This window comes from Borostomias antarcticus (genome assembly GCF_949987555.1).
Source record: "Borostomias antarcticus genome assembly, chromosome: 24".
NCBI lineage: Eukaryota > Metazoa > Chordata > Actinopteri > Stomiiformes > Stomiidae > Borostomias > Borostomias antarcticus.
The window spans coordinates 11,435,517-11,457,646 of NC_140257.1; the positions used below are offsets into that span (position 1 = coordinate 11,435,517).

The window sequence follows — 22,130 nt, forward strand, 5'->3', positions numbered from 1 at the left end:
CGGCTCTCGCTCCCCCTCTCACGTCCGAGAGACGGGCCTGGTGCACGAGAACACACCCTGAGGAAAGAAAAAAAAAGAAAACGTGCTGAAAAACAAACCAGACCTTGAAGTAGCGCGCATCTGGTCCGATGGAAGAAGTGGCACATTCAGTTGTGAGTAGAGACTCTGTGTGACTCTCTGCCCGCCCGGTGTGAAAAGTGAACTATTCTGTACAGCCTCTGATTCTGATAATGCCCGCTCCTGATCTACACACATGCACACACACGCACACGCACACACACACACACACACGGTAGGTATCATCCGTTTGGTCTGAAAGCTTTCCTGCTCACAGCAGGCGCCCAGACTCCCTGCTCCCTGCGTTTGATAAGAAAAAGAACAAATATTGACCATGGGAAGAGCAGAGGCAGATCCTCGCCCAGCCCCCAGACCGAGATAAGGCCTCGTGGGCCGGAATGAGAACAACCTTATCTGGCCTCTCTCCATCGCACAGCCCTGCTCTGGAGCTCTGCTGACCGATGCTCTGTCTCTGGTCAGATTCAAGATTCAAGATCGGTTGATTGGAATGTATATGGTTCACACATACTAGGAATTTGACTAGGGTTCAGGTATACGCTGTTGCAGACGACATAGGACAGGGTGCAGGACAGGACAGTGCAAAAGACCGACACAGAATGTCTCGTTCATTTTCTCCGGACAGAGAGCTCACTATTGAAACCCTCTCATTCATTATGTTGGGAGGACCGTTTGTGTTGTGAGATGCGTTGTTGTGTCAGAGGGAAGTGAATACTATAGTGAACACTTGGGATGTATAGTTGAGTTTTAAAATCACGTGTGACATCACTGACAACTATGACCATTCAGTGCACAGCCTCACACAACTGGCTTTGGTTGAACGACAGAATCAACTTCTGGATTTATTTATTTATTTATTTATTTGTTTGTTATTTTTTAACCTAACAAGATTTAAATTTTTCAACACCTCGGTAACTAATAAACGGACGTCTTCATCTGCGAGGCCCACAGAGGCCGGCCCGGCCCAGCCCCGCTCACATCTGCCGGGAAAATATCCCGTCTCTCAAAGGGTCAATTCAGATGAAGAGGCACCAGGCCTGAATAGGTTTACTGTCACTTCTCTCATCAGTGAGGTTTGTGTTGGTGTCAAAACCCGGACAAAGGATGCCCCAGATCCCATTGTCCCGTTAGGACAAAAAGAGTCCTGCTGCTACTGTGGGTCTCGGTGTGCCGCGGCGGACTGATGGGATTTAAGTGTGGTTCCCCGTCACCGGGGGCAACCTGGCTCTTATTAATCAGAGGGTGGTGGGGGGGGGGGGGTGAGGGAGAAAGAGTGGGGGTGGGGGGGATTGTGATACAGCAAACGGCGCCTGGGGTCAGGAAGAACTGCATGGTGGACACAGCTGATTGCCTCGTAAGGAAGTTTCGGGGGGGGGGGGGCAGAGGGCTCCTTCCTCAGGACATTAAAGACCTTCTTTGTCAATGTGTCACTCAAATGGATTCAAGGTGGCTGGGACTTTTTTTTTCAGAGGAAGGGGAGAATGAAGAGATCCTATTGTGGGAGGGCGTGCTCTCTCTGCGCCAGCTTTGAAACACACGGCCTCTTTCCGGAAGGGTGCTGCGCACGCTCGGTAGTTCTGAGATATAACTAGATCATGTTAGTGTCCTGTCTCAGGTGACCTGATGAAGGTCGGTGGACCGAAACATTGTTCCTTTTTCTAATAAAATAGAGTTTGCCGGTGAGGTCAGGGTGCGAGACCTCTCTTTTTTGGACTTATTCCTGCGCACCTGTCTAAAAAACTTTGAAGGTGTGCATTCTCTTTTCATGAGTGTCCTGTCTCTGACAGGATTCAAGGAGGAAGGTCATGTGGGTAGCTGTCTGCCATTTTGTCTTCCGTAGCTTTTGTTTTCATGCTCTTGCTCTTGCGTGACTTGACAACAAACAATGCGACAAAGGGGTCTTTTGATTGGTCAGTTGTTGCAGATTCGACTCCTTGTTGAATTGAATTCTTAATCCTGGCTGCGTCCGATATCTTAAGATTCAACTGAGTAGAACTGAAGACAGCCAGTCTGGCCTCTGTCCTATCATGTGACCGACACCCCCTGTCATCTGATGAGGAGGAGGGGGGTGTGGGGGGGGGGGGGGACACGGTAGGTCAGGAAACGGAACTCGACCCTTCGCTGGTCCCGTCATCTGATAAGACAGAGTGTTTTGATGGCACCACCTCCCCTTCATGATACATGGTTTTAGAGGTCCCTCTTTTACACCCCATAACGAATAGACCTGTCTAAATAATCCTGTTCCAAGTGACCATGAAGGATCTATTAGGGGTGAGGTGTGAGGTGTTGACCAGATGCCTGCGTAGCTGTGGTGATGATCGGGTGATAGAAACCACAGTTGTTTCAAGTTTCAGGTATAAACCACAGTTGGTCAAGTCACTCCATTTACTGTCTTTACAGTTATATTGGGGGGGTTGTTTCAGTAAGTGTATCATTTTCAGTTGATAATAAGTTGATCAGTTGATAATAAGTTGATGCAATTGAATAATTGGTTTGAATAATGATTGTTGTAGCGGAATTAGTTGATTTCTGAATAATTTTATTAAATAAGCATTTTCAACAAACAAAAGACAGAATACCATTCACAATTGTTATCAGAATGACCTGAATTCTTTTCTCTTTTACCATTGACTGTTGCTTGACCATTGCTGGTGACAGATTTACAGTATAGAGTATAGATCTTTCTTTGTTGTGTATTGCAGCATTGCAGCCTTGAATAAGTCCAGTGTCCTGGTCTCTGGTTCACATTGAGGTGAACTGCCGTTCAACCCTGGGCAGTGTTGTTAAATGCAGATTGGGTTCACTAACAGGCCTTCCATTTTATTACACAGCCATGAACAGCATTGTAAACTATCACTCATTCTGCCAAGTCTAAACGCAAGTAGCCTAATACGGATCTGTATATCTTTCATTACATTTTCTCAGTTAAATTGTTTAGCAGTGTATTCTGTTTTAGTTGACAAAAGGAGTTACAGCAGTGTGTGGTAACATGAGATATTTGATAAGATCTTGAGTTTTTTTTATGTTGTTTTTCGGCAAGATAGGTTTGCGAAATTTGTCCAACGGAATCACAAGCTCTATGTCTTCAGCAACAAGTCTAGATTTGAATTTCAGAAAGTAGGCCTATTGTTACCTGTGACAAGTTCTTCCTGCCAGCTAAATTAGTTGTTGTTTTTAATTGTCAACCTCTCTTCCTCGCTGATTGTCTTTTTCTTTCCGAATATAACAATAATACCAATATAGAAAATAAGAAACAAATTCTGTTAATAGTTTTTCATAATTTATGATGTATTCACCGCGATCTCTGTATGTATTCATCTCGATACAATTTTTGTTTAGCACAGTTATCCGGTTGGCATTGCATTTAATAGCATCTGTTTATGTGGTCTTTGTTAATGAATGATGCTGGCCTTTGTCTGCGGGGGGGATTTAGTTTAAGGTTAAATGCCTTGCCCTTAAACTCATCCAGCAGGCAAGAGTGTGTGGCAAGGTCACCACTCCAATCAACCTGGGGAGAACACAAAGGCTGGCTGTCCCTAATGAATTAGCTCCACAGTCCCACAGCTCCTCCTCAGGCCCCCTCACGCCCCCAGACCCTCTCTCTGAAATGACTTTTATAACTGGACAGTAAACTTCCAGTGGCTTAATGATGATGACTTCTTCATCTGCCCAAATGTTCCTTTTGTCCGCCCCAGCTCCCCAGCCCCAAGACCCCCCCCCTCCTCCTCCTACCCCCTCCTCCTCCTATCCCCGGCTCACCAGGCCTTAAACCCTGGTTCACCCCCCTTTATAGTTGCAGGGCCTACCCCAACCCCCCACCCCCTCCCCCTCTCTCTCAAACCCTCCCACGTGCACCTCCCCTGGGCTTCTCTCTCTCCCTCTCTCCCTCTCTCTCTCTCTCTCTCTCTCTCCCTCTCCCTCTCTGCTGTCGCTGACTTCAGCAATGGCATTCAGCTGGAATGCCACCTTTTGTTTGTGTGGCCCGGTGAAAAGTCCTGAATGGCCCCCGCTCATCTGCTAACCTCACTAGTGCCAATTTGCACTTCAGGTCCCAGCAGGTAGTCCTGAGAGGGGGGGGGGGGGGTTGGGGAGAGCTGTGTGTGTGTGTGGGGGGGCTTTTTTAAGGAAACGAGAACAGGGTACTGCCACCCCGCTAGTAGTAAATGGAAGTGTGAGCCCTCGCGCCGTCAGGTACGGCCAGCGCGGGGGAGAAGGTGAAGTGTGTGTGTGTGTGTGTGGGGGAGGGGGGTTCTCAAGCGGGGGCCATTGTTGTTTTGCCGTTGTTTTCCCCTTTGACAGTTGAGCCCCGGACGTGCCGTCACATTTCACACCCGGGCTCCGGCCGTTCGCCCCGCTCGCCTGCCCACCTGATGCCCGTCACTCACCCTGAGGCCGAACACGTTGCTTCGTTATCGATCGACGCAAAAAAGCGCCGTGTCGCCCAACAGCTCCTGGCCGGTGAACGGTGTCACGTTTTTCTGCGTCAGTATTTCCTCGGAATCAATGTTTATTTCACAGCCGCATTTCGGCTCCGGACGTAAGCGCCGTCGAGGGCCGGTCCCCCCGCCGCGAGGAGAGAGCGGCCCCGGACGCACGCAGCTGCACGGGGCCTGGATAATCTGCTGAGTCAGCGCTGAGCTAAGACAAAGCTGCGCTCCTGTGGGAATCTTAAGACAGAGAGAAGGCGGGGAGGAGGAGGAGGGGGAGGGAGGGGGGGGGGCGGACCTCCAGACCCCCCAGTCTCCCCCCGACCTGTCACATGACCTGTCTTTCCTCAGGTGGTGGTGGAAGGGATACTTCCCCTTTGTCAGGGTCTTTGGCCGGAGCTCAATGCAGCGTTGAGGGATGGGTTCGGGGGGGGGGGGGGGGGGGGCAGCATTCAGGCCGGGGCTGCTTTTGTTTCCCATGAGGCCAAAGAAACCTCTGGGTTTACTCATCATCTCCATTTCAAATGGGCTATTTAGAACAGCCTGTGTCAAAGTCAGGGGCTTGGGACATAAATCACACTGACAGACCTCTTCCCCCTGGTTGAACTTGCTGCTTTCACTCCGCGTGGACGGTTTGATATTTTGACGGTGTTTTAAATGTCTTTACCTCTCATACTGTAAGGTCTCCAGAGTGAACTTCTGCATGACTCAGAGCATGAGTCAGTTGTTTTACCAACTGAGCCAACAGATGAGGCAGGCGAACACACTGGCATATCGTGTGTGGCCCAATGGAGTAAAAGTGGACAAATTTCATGGACAGAGTCAAACCCAGTGGTCAGACAAAGGTGTCTGATTAACAGAAATGAGGGAATGAGTGCCGGCAGACTAATGGAGCACCTGATTGGCTAATTCCAGGGTTTATAGCTGTCTCTCACACTGCCTGAGCCCCAATATAGTCATTTGTGAGGAGGTGAGAAGAGGTATATGGTCAGATTAAAACAACTGTTGACTATATCTGTGGTAATGAACTGGAAAGTCTGCACAGCTTTATTGCACAACAACACAGCAGTTTTATTAATGATCATTTAAAAAGTCTCAGCGCTATCTTGATTAATGACATCTGATGTAATGATTCACCCATTTGTTTAATTCCACAAAAAAAGGATTATAGAATTGTAACAGAGATGATTCTGGCCTAGTCAATGTAAGGACAGAGGAATTCCATAACTCCATTCTGAGCGTTAAGCATTACTGCAGCGCTGTCAAGTAGTTGTGTGTTGACTTGGTCTCTTTCTTTATTTGCCTGTCAAATTCTTGCTGACTTTACTTAACAGAGAAATTAATTAGTTGGTAAGAAAACAGAAAATTGCTACTGGAGGACAGCAGGATCCACAGGGGCTTTCTGTTTGTGAGTGGCCTTTTTTTTCCTTGAATAAGGCTACTGCCAATTATTAACATGCCATGTTAAGCTTTGCAGCCAAGACAGGATCCAGGCAGAGTAGAGGGAGTTTGATTTGGCAGTCTGGACTTGGGGGGGTTTGTTGTTGACTACTGGAGTCATGCGATAGTGGAGTGTGACAACCGAGACATGCACCACTGGCTCTGGAGAGAGTGTAGTATTATATTGCACTCAAGATGTTGGTAACTGATAACAGGTGAAAATACCAACATGCACCCTCTCACACTGTTGTGGTGCTGGGAGTAAATCCCCTTAAAAGTTTCAAATGAAGAATAACATACTCCCGCACACTGCTGCTCTCTGCTTTTAATCAGTCAACGTTTCGGTTTCTACCTTCATCATCAAAAAATCTGTCCTGATGAAGGTAGAAACCGATATGTTGACTGATTAAAATCAGAGAAAAAGTGTGCAGGAGTATGTTATTCTTCATTGGTAACTGATAACAACTTAACGAAAACATGATGAGAACCATCCATGGGAGGAAACTCGCTGCACTGGAATTGATCGATAATTGTCCAATGCTCACGTAACCCAAATCCACGCGTTCCCCCCCGAAATTCCCTGCTTGGAATCGCAGAGGGGAAACCCCGTTTCCCACTATTTATTTTCTTAACTTGAGCTTCTTTCCTAAGTTCCTCCTGCGGTCATCCCTGGGCCAGAGTTCCACCTCCGCCGGGCGCACTGTAATGATAAGACCCGTCACCGTGGTCATAATGACCAGTAATCCCCTAACATCTGCCTGCCTCTCCGTTTATTTATTTTGACCAGATGAGCCCCTGGTATTTATAGCAGGAGTAAAAAAGTGAGGGGTCAATCCCAGCAAGGCTGCCTGTAGCCTGGTCCGGGGGGGGGGCGGGGGGGGGGGGGCAAAACGCTGAGCCTGTGAGCCTGACCTGACATTCCTTGCCCCCCATTTTGCCATGGGTTGCCCTATCTCTAAATTGGCCCCAATAAAAAACAAGGGGTGTGGCTGAGAGAGAGAGAGAGGGGGGGGGGGGGGGGGTGAGAAGGGGACGGAAATCGCCGGTATGATTAGGTTATTTTTTTTCTTATTCCGTAGCTCTCTGGTTGAATTTGATCAGCGGCCGGAGCATCCAGCAGGCCCCCCTCCCTGTGTTGGGGAGCATGCTGGGGGGTCACGCGTGGCGGGCGTGCGGGCCGGCCGGGGAGAGGCTGACCCCCTCTTTGTTCCCCCCGGTCGGCCCGCTGGCCCTCCAAGAGCATCTGTCACCACGGGGGGTCAGCAGGGCCAAGATGAATGAGCCCCCGGTGGATTCACTCACAGGCAAATGGCACCAAACTGGGAGGGGACAAGGGGACTGGGGGGGAGGGTTTCCGAGTGTGCGCGCGTGTGTGTGTGTGTGTGTGTTTGTGTGTCAGAGAGAGAGAGAGAGAGGGGTAGAGGGGTTCTGATGCAGTGGGGAGAAGAACAGGATCTGTCCTTAGTGTGGAGTATCATGACCAACAAAGCGGTGCCCTGAGAAATGCCTGATAAGAAATAAACCCTCCATCTGCTGGGATACCATCACCCTTTTCTTTCTTCCCCGGGAGGAATTACCACTCAAAATGGACTAGCCGTGAAATAAGGATCCCTTCGCATTTGTGGAACCTCTTTTTTTTGCGTTTGGACTGTGTGGCCACTGGCAGCGGAACCATGAATGGAACAGGACCATGGAAAGTACAGAACCATGGAAGAACAGGACCATGGAAGGTACCGAAGCGTTTTGATGTGTTTGGTCTGTCCTTCGGTGCCGGATGTGTCCTATGTCCCACGCTGTTGATGAGACGAGGCTTTTAACGCCTCATTTGAAATGTTAGTCCCTTTTTGCATTTTCTCCCCTTCCCCCTTCTTCCCCCAGAGGAGCTCTGTCTTTCACATGCTGACTTCTCTTCGCCCCTGTATGCGTGTGAATCGTATGGGCCTAACCCAGGCCTGATGGGTAGAGGAACAAACTTTCATCTTTTTTGTTTATCAACTTTGAGCATTCATCACTTTTTTTGTTACAGTCAGGTGATGAAAATTAACGTAAAACCCTTTGGTTTGGTTTGGAGGGTCGGTAATCCTGCTCTGCTACATTGCTACGTTTGTTGACCTCGATAATCACCTTTGTCACAAGTCTGACATTAAAACATGTTTGTCGCAGTGCAAGCAGAAGCGTACTGTGGAGGGATTGTGTAACGTGAAACTACAGGCTGCTTTGAATATGCGGTTCCTGGATGGTCAGAGTGACCTGCCCTTTCCCAGTCATTGTCAGCGGTGTAATGTGATTATGCAGATGAGAGGACTAACAAAAGAGGGAGTGACCGCTGTGCTGAAAGAGACTGTAACTGGGAAGCGGAATTTTTCCATATTCACCTTGTGGAGTCGAGTTTAAATTATCTGCTCATTCACTCACATGAAAGGCACGATCAACTGGTTCACCATTCTTCTCGAAATGACAGAAAATGTTCAAATGACCCTGAGTAAACTAGTCTTCCCACAAAGACCTTGCGGTCAGTGAATCCACTTATATAAGTGGACAGTTACTGAAGGACACTGATATCTAAGTTATTACTTTTGATGCCTGTAACAAAGAGTTTGTGTGGTATTTCTGTGTGTTTGTGTGTGTGCGTGTGTGTGTGTTTGTGTGTGTGTGTGCGTGTGTGTGTGTGTGTGTGCGTGTGTGTGTGTGTGTGTGTGTGTGTGTGTGCGCGCGCATGTGTTTCTGTGTCTGTGTGTGCTTGAGGGTGTGCCTGCTTGTGTGTATACTGCTACCACCACCACCTTAAACCTTTAGGTAAAGTGAAAGGCCCCTCAAATGTCATTACTAAGAGAACAGGACCCGTTGGGTGCCTTGGGCAGTGCCTGAATGAGTGTCAAGATTTTATCACTCCTTCAGCTCCATCTCAGGAGCCATCTCTGTCTCTGTGTTCCCCCTTACCTGCTAGACAGGAATCCAAACATTTCAACGTGCTGTGGGAAAGACTGCAGGCCGATATCCATCATCGTGATCTAAATCTTTTTTTGGTCCCACGACATAGAACTCTATTAAGACTGACTTTCTGTATAGGCACAGGATACTCTAAAAGATCATTGTCAATGGAATTTCTGACAACACCCACTTGGTGTGACTCCGTCAGTTTGCTAGATTGTGTTGGTTATCTATACTGTGGCTTTGTCTCTTTGGCTCTGTAGTTTGATCAGTGCTATCAGTGCTATCAGGCTCATCTCTCGCAACAGGAGCCTCGTAGGAGCGTAGGTATGTAATGCCGCTGAGAGGACTTGGATCCTCGAGCTCCACACACCGTATGACGGCGATGATAACAGGGGGCATCTCTGAATGGGTCATGTGTATCTAGCTCTTGAGTGGGTCAACAATGCTACGGGTCAAAGTGGAAGTGCTCATTCAGAGGAGGGACTGTGTGTGTGTGTGTGAGGTGGGGGGGTGACCATAAACTCTAACACCCAAGTGTGTTTTACCAAAATACCCCCAGGGCAGCAGTATCACATAACCCCCTTTTTTCGCCGGCCGCGCGCGGTACATATGTCATGGTGCTGGCCAATCTGTTACATCCCCCCCTTCACTTTAGAGTGGCCCCCCTGATTGCCCATAAGTGCGGCCATTCTTTTTGTGAGTGAACATGTTTTGTGGACTGTGTTGACTTTTAAAAGCCCTGCCCGGCGGGTCCTGGCTATTTATTTCATGACCTCCCACCTTTTTTAGTGCTCGAAAGCTACTCTATATTGCTATGTGATCTGAATAGAGATCAAGTACAGTTCTTCTACCAAACACGTAGCTGACAGGTTTTAGCCAGTATGTACATATTTACAGTGTACTGTATCTCACTCTGCATACTGTAATTGGTGAAATGGCCTATTAAGAGTTCCCCTGAATCCTTCTTCAGATCTAAAGTTCTGCTGCTGAGAACGATGCCGCTGACGGAAAGTTCCTCGCAGTCCTGCTGACGCAGCATGTAGCAGAGGCGATCGAGTCCCTTCACACCTGGGAACTAAAGGACAAGGTAAGAAGAAAGCGGGCCTGTTGCTACACAACGGTCTTATCAGGGAGGAGTGAGAGAGAGAGGAAGAATGTTCTAGTCCTTAGACACCCACCCCTGAGCTCCCCGAGGAATCGGCTGGACAGAAGCTCGGGCTCCTCCCGACCTGGAGGTCAGACTTAGACAATCTGCCAATACCACCCAGAGTCCAAGGAGCGGACATGGCCACCAAGGAGGAGTGGCTGTCACTGAAGAGAGAGAGAGGGGGGGAGAGAGGGAGGGAGGGAGGGAGGGAGGGAGGGAGAGAGAGAGAGGGAGAGAGAGAGAGAGGGAGGGAGAGAGAGAGAGAGAGAGGGAGAGAGAGAGAGGGAGAGAGAGAGAGAGAGAGAGGGGGCATTCTTTTCTAACATTCACCTCAGGGAAGGTCCTTCGCTAACAATCTGCCTCTCCCTGGAGCACTGTTCAGTCGTTGCCGCGTGTCCATCCGTCAACCAAACACCATTCCCGGCGCTACCTCTCTTAAAACGCCCTCCCGCCACTGGCTGACCTTAGTCACACCTCAGCTACATCCTTCAGGTGACCTGGGCCACGGCCTGGCTCAGACATGGTGGTGGGGGGGGGGGGGCGGGGGTCTTCTTTGTGTTCACCTCTGCCGTGCGCCAGGTTAATGATAAATCTGTTCGCTCCGGGGGTTACCCTGACTCTCTGACCTGTGGAGACTCTCTCTCTCTCTCTCTCTCTCTCTCTCTCTCTCTCGTTCTCTCTCGTGTTCTCTCTTTCGTCACGACCGGACAGGCAGAGCGTACGAAGCCTCAGGCTGTCTTTTCTTCTTTCTTTTTTTTTTTTTACCTTCCTCCATGGGTTGAGTGAGAAGTACTGTAGCTTCTTTATGTTAAGCTGCTTATCTCTGTCAAAAGCACAATCAGGCACAGCAGAGTTAATCTTGTCCTTTGTCTGAGCCGGGCAGGTCACCCCACCACCCCCCCCCCAACCCTCCACCCCCACCCCACTGCCCTCTGGGAAGGTTCCGGGGTAAACGTCGGGTCTGCATGTAGCCTGTCCAGGCGCGGTCAGAACAAAGATCTCAGAGGAGAAGAGCCGCTCCACATTCGATCCACGGAGGCTCGTTATTGACAAAATAAAACGTTCGAGGCCCTCAGCTTCAAAGACTGCATTACAGAGACAGGGAGAATAACCCTGCCCTCATTTCCAAATTCACATTCAGATGCAAAGGTTTTCTGGTTGGCAGGACATCAAAAGGACGGCGTGGACGGGAACACATTCTTCAAGTGGTTTGCTTATTAAGAGCTAATCTCAGATGATCAAAATCAGATATTCCTGAAGTAATGATTGACAGTTAGTTCTGTGTTTGGCTGTATGCGGTTAATAGTTACAGAAAGGACCCTGCCTCAGGACCTGAGAGAATTGATGTGAAGCATTTCATTGTACATTTGACAAATCAAGATCCTTGAATCCTTGAAGGTTTAGGGTGCAGTAGAACTAGATTTTGTAATGTAAGGTTGAAAAGGATCAACGCGTTCAAATAAATGCTACAGCCTCAATATTCCTCTGATAATTTTGATATATTCATTATTGCTGACACTCTCCGGCCTCGACAACGCTTTTGAGGTCATTCATAAGACTTGCCGTAGTCAAAACACGTTGTAGTCAAATTATCTTTCTGCAAAGAAAGCCGTCAAAACTTCACAGCTGCGCAGCGTTAGAGGGGGCTGACGGCGAGGAGGCCAGGCTGTTCCCAAAACAGCTGAAGCCTTCAACCTGGCTGTTGGTTACGTTTATCCAGCGGCTCCTCCAGGGGCCAAATGTAGCCCAAGGACAAACGCTGGCTGGGCGGGCTTCTCAGGCCAAGACCATGTGTCAGGAACCATAACTCGCTCGGCCCTCGTTTTTGTAAACCCTGCGAAAGATTGAGTTGGGCTGGAATAAACAGTGATACTGGAGCGCGCTATGGCCGTGACCCCAGATATGTGACCACACATATGGCCGTGACCCGAGAGATGAACAGGGAATGCCGTGATGGCCGTGATGGTAAATGGTCCGTGTCCGCCTGGGTATGTCTCCGTGACCTCTGACCCCTCTCAGGCTCTCTACACTCCCTCCTGTCTTTGAACAAGGTCTTTTCACTGAGCTGAGCGAGAGACACCCCCGCTCTCTCTCTCGATCTCTGAGGGCCACATGTTTGTCCCAGTGTCCAGCTGCCACCTGCCCCCCCCCCCCTCACACACACACACACACACACTCAATCCCCAGGGCCACACAGCCAACTGTGGCAGATGTCCCAGAGGGGGGGGGGGGGGGGGGTTGGCAGGGAGACCAACACAGAGACAGAGGGACACAGAGAGAGACACACGAAATAGACAGACCAGACAAGAGACAGAGATAGAAATACAGCCGCAATCTTATGCGTGCGCACAAGCGTGGGTTCGTGTGCGTGCACGCGTACGCGCGTGTGCATTCACGCGTGTGTGTGTGTGTGGGCGTCGCAACTAATTGATGCGATGAGCCGGCCAGAGCCGAGGGTCGAAGGTTGAGAGCCTTTTTTTTTTTTCACGACGTCCCCTTCGTTTACAGATCATGGGGAATTCGTACGCCGGGCAGCTGAAGTCGGCCCGCTTTGAAGAGGCGCTGCACAACTCCATCGAAGCCTCGCTGCGCTCCAGCAGCGGCGACCCGCAGCCCATCTTCACACAGCTGTACCTGGAGCCGGACCAGTACCCCGGCAACATGGAGGGTAGGGCTTGATGATAGACCTTCGCCGTGGTCTTTGCTCAAAGACGCCTGACGAGCTAAGCATTTCCTCGCGCCCGTATCACGTAATGACAAGTAAACCGCCTCCCAGATAGCAAGCAGATCTGGGCCATATATGGGCCGGAACTAAGCCACAAGGGCCAGATCTGGCCTGTATATGGCCCGGATCCGCTTGCTATCTGGGCTTGAATTTTGAGCTTTACCGTACCTCTACTATGACTATTGCTGGACAAACGGCGACACAAAACGGTGTCCATTTTGAAATAATCTTGACCTGGTTGTGAAACCCCCCCCCAGACATGAATCCCAAGGCGGAGCCAGCCAGCCCCCCCGGGCACCACCTGCTGAACGGACACCCCTCCAACAGCCTGGAGGAGCTGGAGGAGGAGGACGACTCGGACGCCAGCAGCCCACCGCTGCCCTATCTGCAAGGACCCACCCCCGACGGCTGCTGCACCCTGGACGGTAGGAAGCCCCGCCCCCCTCCCCCCCCCTACCCCCACCAACGACAACACCTCACGTCAGAAGATATAGAACGGGATGAGATTCATGGGAACGCCGAGCTCACTGGTGTTGCACTGAATATGATCCCCGGGGTATCATGCCGATGTTACTATCAGCACTGTGCTGTTGCCGCTGGGGCGACTGTAGCACGGGAGGTAGAGCGGGTCGTCCAATGATCTTAGGGTCGGCGGTTCGAATCCCGGCTCCTCCTGTCCACATGTCGAAGTGTCCTTGGGCGAGACACTGAACCCCAAATTGCTCCCAATGAGCAGGCTAGCATCTTGCATGACAACTGCCGCCATTGGTGTGTGAATGTGTGTGCGAATGGGTGAATGAGAGGCCTTCATTGTAAAGTGCTTGGGATGAAAGCGCTATATAAGAGCAGCCCACTTACCATTGATCATGTCTCCCTCCTCTAATTGGCCCAGGGTTCTGCCAAGCCGGGAAGGACCTGCGGCTGGTCTCCATGGCAATGGAAGACCTGGAGGTCCCTGCGGGCTTCGAGCTGGTCGGCGCCAAGTCCCCCGGCGTCCCTGAGCACATTCTAGTGTGCGCCGTGGACCGGCGCTTCCTGCCTGATGAGAACGGGAAAAATGCACTTTTAGGTCAGTCCATCCCTCTGAGAGAGAGAGAGAGAGAGAGGGAGAGAGAGAGAGGGAGAGAGAGAGAGAGAGAGGGAGGGAGAGAGAGAGAGAGAGAGAGAGAGAGAGAGGGAGAGAGAGAGAGAGAGAGAGAGTTGTTTATTCTAACCACGAGCCGGCGAGGGGATCGGTGACTCACGTGGATGACGCAGGTGACGGCCACTTCATGTGATGCCGCTTGCACTTTTTGCCATTTTAATGTTTGGCAGTTGCAGTTTAATGGTTTCCCTTTTAGATTCGCTTTGAGATTGATCCATCCATGTCTATCTTTGTCCATCTAGGTCTCTGGACAGGAAGCCGTAGGTTTTGACGGGCTGTTTTATTATTTTTTTGTCTGCCTGCAGGGTTTTCTGGAAACTGCGTCGGCTGTGGGGAGAAAGGGTTCCGGTATTTCACAGAGTTTTCTAATCACATCAACCTGAAGCTGGCCACCCAGCCCAAAAAGCAGAAGCACTTAAAGTACTACCTGGTGAAGACCTCTCAAGGTGCTCTGTGCAAAGGACCTCTCATCTGCTGGAAAGGTCAGAAGACCCTTATTATACTCCTCATCCGTAATGAATTTCCTATTCGTATTTCTTCCATGTGCTTGGGCTTAGCTCTTGACATAGGTATCCAATTGGACTGCATCATGGTTTTTTATGTCCCACCAAACAGTGCTGGATATTATATATATAAACATATATAAGATATATATATAATAGATGATTCGATGTTCTTCTATAAGTATCTCCTCCCCCCCCGTTTCCCCCCCAGACTGTAAGACGACGCAGTTCGCCACCAGCGCCTCCGCCTCCAAGCCCGGCTCCTCCTCCTCGCTGAGCAGCAAGGAGAACAGCGGCGGCACCAACGGCCACAGCTCCTCCCCCTTCTCCCTCTCAGGTGGGGCTTCTGGGGGCCAATCGGACACAGCGCCCCCTATAGGCGTTTTTTTTCTTCTCTGCGATAATGAGCCGCCATGAAAGCCTCTACTTTTCTGCCGTATTTAATCAGATGCTACGGCAGATATAAGGTGCTTTGTAACGAGGGTGTAGTCTGGGTTCTGCTGTAAAAGCTGCCTTGTTCACTCAAAGCCGATCAATTGGCATGAGTTGTTCTTCCTGTTCCTTTATGAGAACACAGCTGTTTAACCAAATACAAAAGCTACTCTTAACTACATATTAATCTGGGTTTCTGGCTCTGGCCTCTCAGGAAGGCCAGATGACGGCTTTGATTGAATAGTCATTCTGGTATTGATCTCAACTGGACCCGGAGGCTTTCAGAGTGGCCTCCTGGGCAGCTGTTCTGCTCTATTGACACGTCGAGGTTAGCCTGCCATCTCCCGGCTCTAACCTTGAGGGTTTGAGTGGATGCATTCTAAGGTCTGTCTCTCTCTCTCTCTCTCTCTCTCTCTTTCTCTCTCTCTCTTTCTCTCTCTCTCTCTCTGCACCTGCTCCCTCAGACTCCCCACCGACCCGAGGCGCCGTGGTCTCCTCCGGGTTCTTCGGGGGACAGGACCAGGGTCGTGACTGCGGCTTCATCAAGCCCCTGTCCTCCACAGCGGGGAGCAAGACCCTGCCCATAGGTGCGCCTCTCTCCCCCTCTGCTGCTGACAGGGGCGCTCTTTCTTCGATCATTGTCATTTTGATATTCGAGCGAATCCCTCACGCTCATGCTCCCCCGGCGTTAGCAGGTGCTAGCTATTTTTTATATAAGATCATGCGACTATGGTAATCACCTCGGTGACAAGGCCTTGCCTGGGCGGTGGACGGCGTTGCCTAGCAACGGGTTTGTTTACATGGCCCGGCACAGGAAGATTGAGCTGTGACTGCGGAGCCAAGATTAGCTTTTCCTTCTGCCTGGAGACACACACACACACACACACACACACACACACATACACTCACATCAATACCGAGGGGCAGATCGTTGTAATGACTTTTTAAGGCATGGCTATCCATTAGCTCTTTTTTACAAGGTTGCGAGATTGACAAGCAAGGGCTATACACAGTGATCAATATATTAGCGTAATGCATACACAGTGAATATGAGATTGGAAAGTATCCCATCAGGTCATTGGTAATAGCCACTCATGTATTGTAAATCAATAATTCTGTGTTAAGCCAGATACCCCTTTATATATGATTCAGTCTTAATTTGAATCTTGGGAAATCACCATATTGGAAGATAGATCCCATCTCATGCATGGGTGCCATTTCTGTAGATCAAGCCATGTTGGTAGTGTTAGATCATTTTGAACTCAGCAGCTGTAACAAACATTTGAGTAATCTGCGATTGTGTATCCTGTGTGTTTGTGTGTGTCTAGTGCCCACTGCCCTGCGGGTGAATGGTCCTGCCAACGGGCTGGCCGCTGAAGGCCGTCCGCCCCTACTCAGTCCCTCCCAGGTGCCCCTGGGGGCTAAGGGGCAGGGCTACCGAACCCCAGACCTGGTGGACGTCCCTGGTGAGTGCCATCTCCTTCTAGATCAATGCTACTAACACAGGAACAGGAAAGGTCACTTTGTTGTTTAAGTTGTTGTTGTTGTGGTTGTTGTTTATCTATGGCAGAAGTGTGGTTTCAGTTCAGTTCCTAAACGATTACTGTACCTCGGCTGCTCTTCATCCGTACAGGATGGAATATGATAAGATTAGGATTGTTTCTAGACTGCCCTCGTTAGATGGTTTGCCACGTGTGATATTTTCGACACCGTACGACAGTGCCATGCTTTCTGTTCAGCCTCTCCTGCCATGACGTCGGGTCCGCCCAAGAAGCGCCACCGCGGCTGGCACCCCAGCGCTCTGGTGCCGGTCCCTCCCACCGCCGTCCCCGTGCCCGCCATCCGACCAATAGTGTGCTCCCCAGGTCAGTCCCCCGAACACAGACACGCCCCAAAGTGCTTACGTTACTAAGTATATATATACTGTAAGTATATATACAGTGTAAGTGCTCTTTAAGGCACTTACAGAAAAGCCTTGAGTGTGTGCGTGTGTGTGTGTGTGTGTGTGTGTGTGTGTGTGTGTGTGTGTGTGTGTGTGTGTGTGAGAAGCTCTGCCAGGCTAGCAGAGGCAGTTGAACTGGAAGAAAACCATTCTGGTTGTAAGCAATATTCAATGTCATTGTTTTCAGGGGACCTTTGTCATTGTTGGGACATACAGTACGTGTCACACTGTAAGACCATACCATACCTAAAGACAGACACGTTTGCACGGTCCGTTATCTTCACGTGTCGACGTGTGTCTTTTTCTGTCAGGCTCTGTGTTGGCCATGCCCACTCCCCAGCAGCCTGTGACTGGGGTCCTACAGCCCCAACCGGTCACCGCCGGAGAGACCGTCATCGTCCCCGACAACCTGCTCAACACCTCAGGAGTCCGGCCAGTCATCCTCATAGGTAACCATGGTTTTCTGTCTGCTACTCTGATTAACTGTGGAACGTCTCGTCTTATTGCGCAACAGTGGAAAATGTTTCTCTAGGTTATTCTCAGATGAGCCTTCCATCAGCATTTCCATGCCTTGAGTGTGTGTGTGTGTGTGTGTGTGTGTGTGTGTGTGTGTGTGTGTGTGTGTGCGCGCGCGCGCATGTGTATTTCAATCAAGACTCATGGAAAATGTCTCAGATGTAATATCTCATCAGCCTGTATATTGTTGGCCAGTGTGGGTGTGACGCTGAGTTTGTGTGGCAGGGCACGGCACACTGCCCTACTTCTACGGGAACGTGGGGGACATCGTGGTGAGCCCCCTGCTGATGAGCTGCTATAAGGGCAGCCTGCTGACCGAGGCCACGCTGGAGAGCCTGGGCCTGACCAGCAACCAGCTGCTCAACGTAGAGACCATGATACTGCTCACCTTACAGTACCTGGCGAGACTAGGTAAAGACACACACACACACACACACACCGTCACTAAGTCCTGGCCCTGTCGATAAACCATTTACTAAATAAATGGTCTCCATCAACTTCCAACTGAAGTTCTTAATTATGTTGTAAAGTGCAGTGTCTCTGGTCTGGTGTGTTTAAGTTTGTCCTTCATGGCTGAATTTGTTTCCTGTCCCCACATGTTTCTTAGAATGTTCCGGCTAATGATTGATAGGCTAGAGGCCAAGGCCTTCGTGTTCTGCAGGGATTAAACTAAACCTTTCTCCAGTGTTCATTGCTACCCCCCTTAGTATAGATTTGGTTTTAACTGATCTTACATTAACCTGAAAACCATAAATCCTCACGTAATTTTGCACAAAAAGGTGTTAAACAAAATTTTGCTATGATTTATAGTTTTTGGGTTAATAACAGACCGGCCAAATTTGTCTGCAAATACTATAATAAGGTATACTATTATACTATATATATTATTAATAATACAACAACTTACCCATTCATTTCCTATGGCGGCCATTTTAGACCCAAAACACCACAGGTGTGACAAAGTTGGCTAAACCACTCAAAATTGAATGAAAGTGGTGATTAGCAATGTTCAAATGCCTAGCGTGGAGGGAAAACATACAATTTTGAGGTAATCAGATGGAAAACACAATATTTATGATTTGGAAAATCAGTCTGACTGTCAGATTTGACTAGAACACAGTAAACCTGAGGATTGGTGATATGGAACAAGCCTCAGCCCACCTCTCAGCAGTTAGCTATTCTCTGCCTTGCTTGCATGGTAAACAGAGGCTCACTGTGGGAGTGTGACCTTGAATTAGTGTTGTGCAAAAACCAGAGCATCCCCCACAGAGTAAATAATCCATGTAGTCATGATGAACTACAGGATGTAACGAGGTGCTTTTGTAGTTAACACAGTAATCAATATTTTCCAGGAGCTTGCTCGATCATCTCGTTGAGAGAGGTCAGGGAAGAATTTTTATTTTACAATTCTCCTATTGGTCCAAATGTTTTTTTAAACTTTTTTATTTCATCAGGATCAGTATATACAGATAAACCCCCTCTCCTTTTCTGTGAAACACATTGTGTTGATTTGATTTGGGCGTTGGTAACTAATGATGTCAAGGGTGAAGGTGTGTTCCTATTGGTCCAGGCCTCAGTCATGTGTTTGTTGCGTCCCCCGGCAGGCTCAGAGCAGATCCCGCTGAGGGAGGAGTTTGAGCAGATCGTGCTGAAGGCCATGCTGTGTTGCCCCGGTGGCCCCGCTATCTCCCCCGCCCAGCTGCCCTGGCTGGCCCGCCTGGAGGCCAGCGTCTCCGGCGGCAGCGTCCAGGTCCTCGTCACCCACAATTCCCTGGGGGAGGGCATCTCGGAGTCGCTGCGTTCGCTCTGCGAGGGCCCGCCGCACCAGCAGCGCCTGCCGGCCTACGTGGTCATTGTCTGCGCCTCCAAGATGAGCGGCAACGAGTTCTGCGTGCTGGTGCTGGGTGAGTTCTGCCCGCCGCCCTGCGGCGCCGGTACCGTCTGACTGGCCAACGGCACCCGCGAGGTCTGGCTCGTTGTGTCAGTGGGTTGACGGTGCACCTCTCTGCTCTGATTCTTACTTGTGTATGTACTGTGTTTCCTACTGGGTGCTTAAATGTCCTTCAGGATTAATTAAGTGTTTATCTATCTATCTACTCTATCTATCTATCTATCTATCTATCTATCTATCTATCTATCTATCTATCTATCTATCTATCTATCTATCTATCTATCTATCTATCTATCTATCTATCTATCTATCTATCTATCTATCTATCTATCTATCTATCTATCTATCTATCTATCTATCTATCTATCTATCTATATCTATCTATCTATCTATCCATCTCAGGGAAGTACCAGGCGCGAGCCCTGTCCGAGGGCATGCTCACCACCAACGAGTTCCTGAAGGAGATCAGCTATGAGCTCATCACGGGGAAGGTCAGCGTCTTGGCGTCTCACTTCAAAACCACCTCGCTAGGTGAGTACGGGGCCGGCGGAACGAGGTGTCGGTCGCGCTGATGCGTCAGCGTTTTGAAACGTCCAGTGAAAGCGGGTCCAGTGTTTTTATGCGTGGTCGTGTCTGACTCCGCTGGCCCTTTTGTCGTTTCCCAGGGGACAATCTGGACAAGCAGCTGGTGCGTTACCAGCGGCGACGCAAGGGCCAGGTCATCCAGCCGTTCCAGGGGGACGTCACCGACCACATCCACTCCCAGGAGGCTGCCAGTCTGGTGCCACCCTCCCAGTCAGGTCAGCCTCTCACTCGGACCCCTCTGGACCCTTGGGGCTACTGACTAGCAACTGTCACTACCTCTCTACGAGAAAATATAGTTACCACCTTGGTTTGCAAACAGTGTCTCTGCGGTAGCCTTGGGCACCGTCTTCAAAGCTGGCTTTGAAACAAAGAGTGGGTTATCGGGAACATGGAAAGATAACCATCTTTCCGACGGATGTAACCGACATTCTTGAACACAGCCGCTTGTAAAGGTGACTAAATATGCTCCCCCCTGGCCTCTTCTCTGTGACAGAGCTGCTGAGGGAGGTGTTCCAGATCTACCCCCCGCAGCTGAGCGTGGCCAGGAGCCTGCTGTCCCAGGTCTGCTCCATAGCCGACTCCGGCAGCCAGAGTTTGGACCTGGGCCGCTTCTGCAAGGTGGACTTCCTGGTCCTGGTCCCGCCCTCTCACGTGCTGGTGCACCAGACCGCCCAGCGCATCCGTCAATCAGGTAGACCGTCGCGGGGAGAAGGGGGCGGGGTGAGGGGTGTGGGGTTGGACGCCCGGGGGTTGCATGAAGCGGGATTCCGCCGCTGGGGCCACGTCCACTAGGGTGGACGTCCAACGTCCAACAGGATGGACAACATGACCTGACCTTCCGCATGTCCGCTCTCTCTCCGACGACCAGGGGTGCTGTTGGACCTGGGCATCGAGGACGCCTCCACGGCCCACCAGAGGTCCGACAGGTACGTGGTGCGCCTGGACGGCGACGTGCACGGCAAGATGGAGGCCTTCATGAGGAAGGTCAAGCAGAACCCCTACACCCTGTTCGTCCTCATCCACGACAACTCGCATGTCGACCTGACCAGGTAGGGTGGGAGGGACAGGGCAAGCTCTTCATTATTTTTATTTTTTTTAAGTTTAGACACAACAGAATATAGGATTCTACCGGAGTATTTAATTCCAGGATATTTCACGCGGTCATTTCGGTATGAATCGCGCCGCGTTTTTGACCGTCTCTCCTGCTCTCTCTCTGGGTCCGGCCCTTCCCCCCCAGCGCGCTGTCGGGCTCGGTGTGCCACGGCGAGCTCCAGGGCCTGGCCGACCGCGTGGTCAACTGCCAGGAGGTGCTGGAGGCGGTCAACCTGCTGGTGCTGCAGGTCAGCTGCTTCCCCTTCACGCTGCAGACGCGCCAGTCCCGCATCAGCGTCCACAACGAGGTGCATTGGCCCTCCGGAGACGGCCTGGTGAGTGGTCCGCCGCGGTCCGACGTCTCCACCCGCTGGCGGAGATCTAGAACTGCACGCGCACGGGTCGCTATGAAGGGGGTGGGTGTACAAATACATGTTATGCTTGTGTTGTATTGCTTACTGTGGTGCAATTTGCTGAAGAGACTGTTCTGAGTTCTTGAATGATAAACTCTTTCAAGTTTCATGTAGACAGTCTAGCCTCTAAGCTGCGGCCGAAAATTGGCTTCCTGTACAGAAACTGTTCTAGCTTTCCTATGTTCAGCAGGAAGAGAATTGTTCAAGCTGTCTTCTTATCAGTATTAGACTACGGTGACACAATCTATAAACATGCTTCTGTGACTACCCTGAAACCCCTAGACTCTGTCTACCATTCCGCCCTAAGATTTATTACGGGTGATAGTTATGACACCCACCACTGTGTTCTTTATGATAAGGTAGGCTGGCTGGTCTCCTCTCTGTTTAAGGTGTAACTATCGCTGGTATTTGTTTATTTTCGAAGCCATTATTGGTAAACGTCCACCATACATCTCTGTTGGACTGGAGCCTTTTACCTACCAGACCCGATCAAACGATCGGCTTGTTTTCAGGGTTCCTTGAGTGCATTCTGAACTTGGTAGAGCTGCTTTTTTCCATGATGCTTCTTATACCTGGAATACTTTACAACAGATTCTAAAGCTTGAGGTACTTCCTTCAATCGCAGAGTTTAAATCCACGGCTCTTGACAATAATTTTTATTATATTGTATCTGTTCTATTGTTATTTGTGTGAACTCGTCAACACTGTAAATGAGGGAAACCTCATTACAACCTCATAAAACCGCTTTACGAGTATAAATAAAGGCTATGAATGAATGAATGAATGAATGAATGAATGAATGAATGAATGAATGAGTGAGTGAGTGAGTGAGTGAGTGAGTGAGTGAGTGAGATATTGAATGAA

General features: G+C 50.0%; 1 protein-coding gene across 1 annotated transcript in view; it reads left to right on the top strand.

The window, feature by feature from the left end:
* Window positions 1–22,130, top strand: part of greb1l (GREB1 like retinoic acid receptor coactivator) — a 42,193-nt gene that overhangs the window by 6,646 nt on the left and 13,417 nt on the right. Inside the window, exons 2-18 of the mRNA XM_084458040.1 lie at window positions 9,847–9,963; window positions 12,532–12,691; window positions 13,006–13,173; window positions 13,641–13,817; window positions 14,198–14,374; window positions 14,607–14,732; window positions 15,292–15,414; window positions 16,156–16,293; window positions 16,567–16,692; window positions 17,081–17,218; window positions 17,511–17,696; window positions 18,890–19,189; window positions 19,579–19,707; window positions 19,842–19,976; window positions 20,255–20,452; window positions 20,630–20,810; window positions 20,999–21,188. Coding sequence (XP_084314166.1) covers window positions 12,535–12,691; window positions 13,006–13,173; window positions 13,641–13,817; window positions 14,198–14,374; window positions 14,607–14,732; window positions 15,292–15,414; window positions 16,156–16,293; window positions 16,567–16,692; window positions 17,081–17,218; window positions 17,511–17,696; window positions 18,890–19,189; window positions 19,579–19,707; window positions 19,842–19,976; window positions 20,255–20,452; window positions 20,630–20,810; window positions 20,999–21,188 — 2,649 coding nt within the window. The 5' untranslated portion in view covers window positions 9,847–9,963; window positions 12,532–12,534. The remainder of the gene's footprint in view (window positions 1–9,846; window positions 9,964–12,531; window positions 12,692–13,005; window positions 13,174–13,640; window positions 13,818–14,197; window positions 14,375–14,606; window positions 14,733–15,291; window positions 15,415–16,155; window positions 16,294–16,566; window positions 16,693–17,080; window positions 17,219–17,510; window positions 17,697–18,889; window positions 19,190–19,578; window positions 19,708–19,841; window positions 19,977–20,254; window positions 20,453–20,629; window positions 20,811–20,998; window positions 21,189–22,130) is intronic.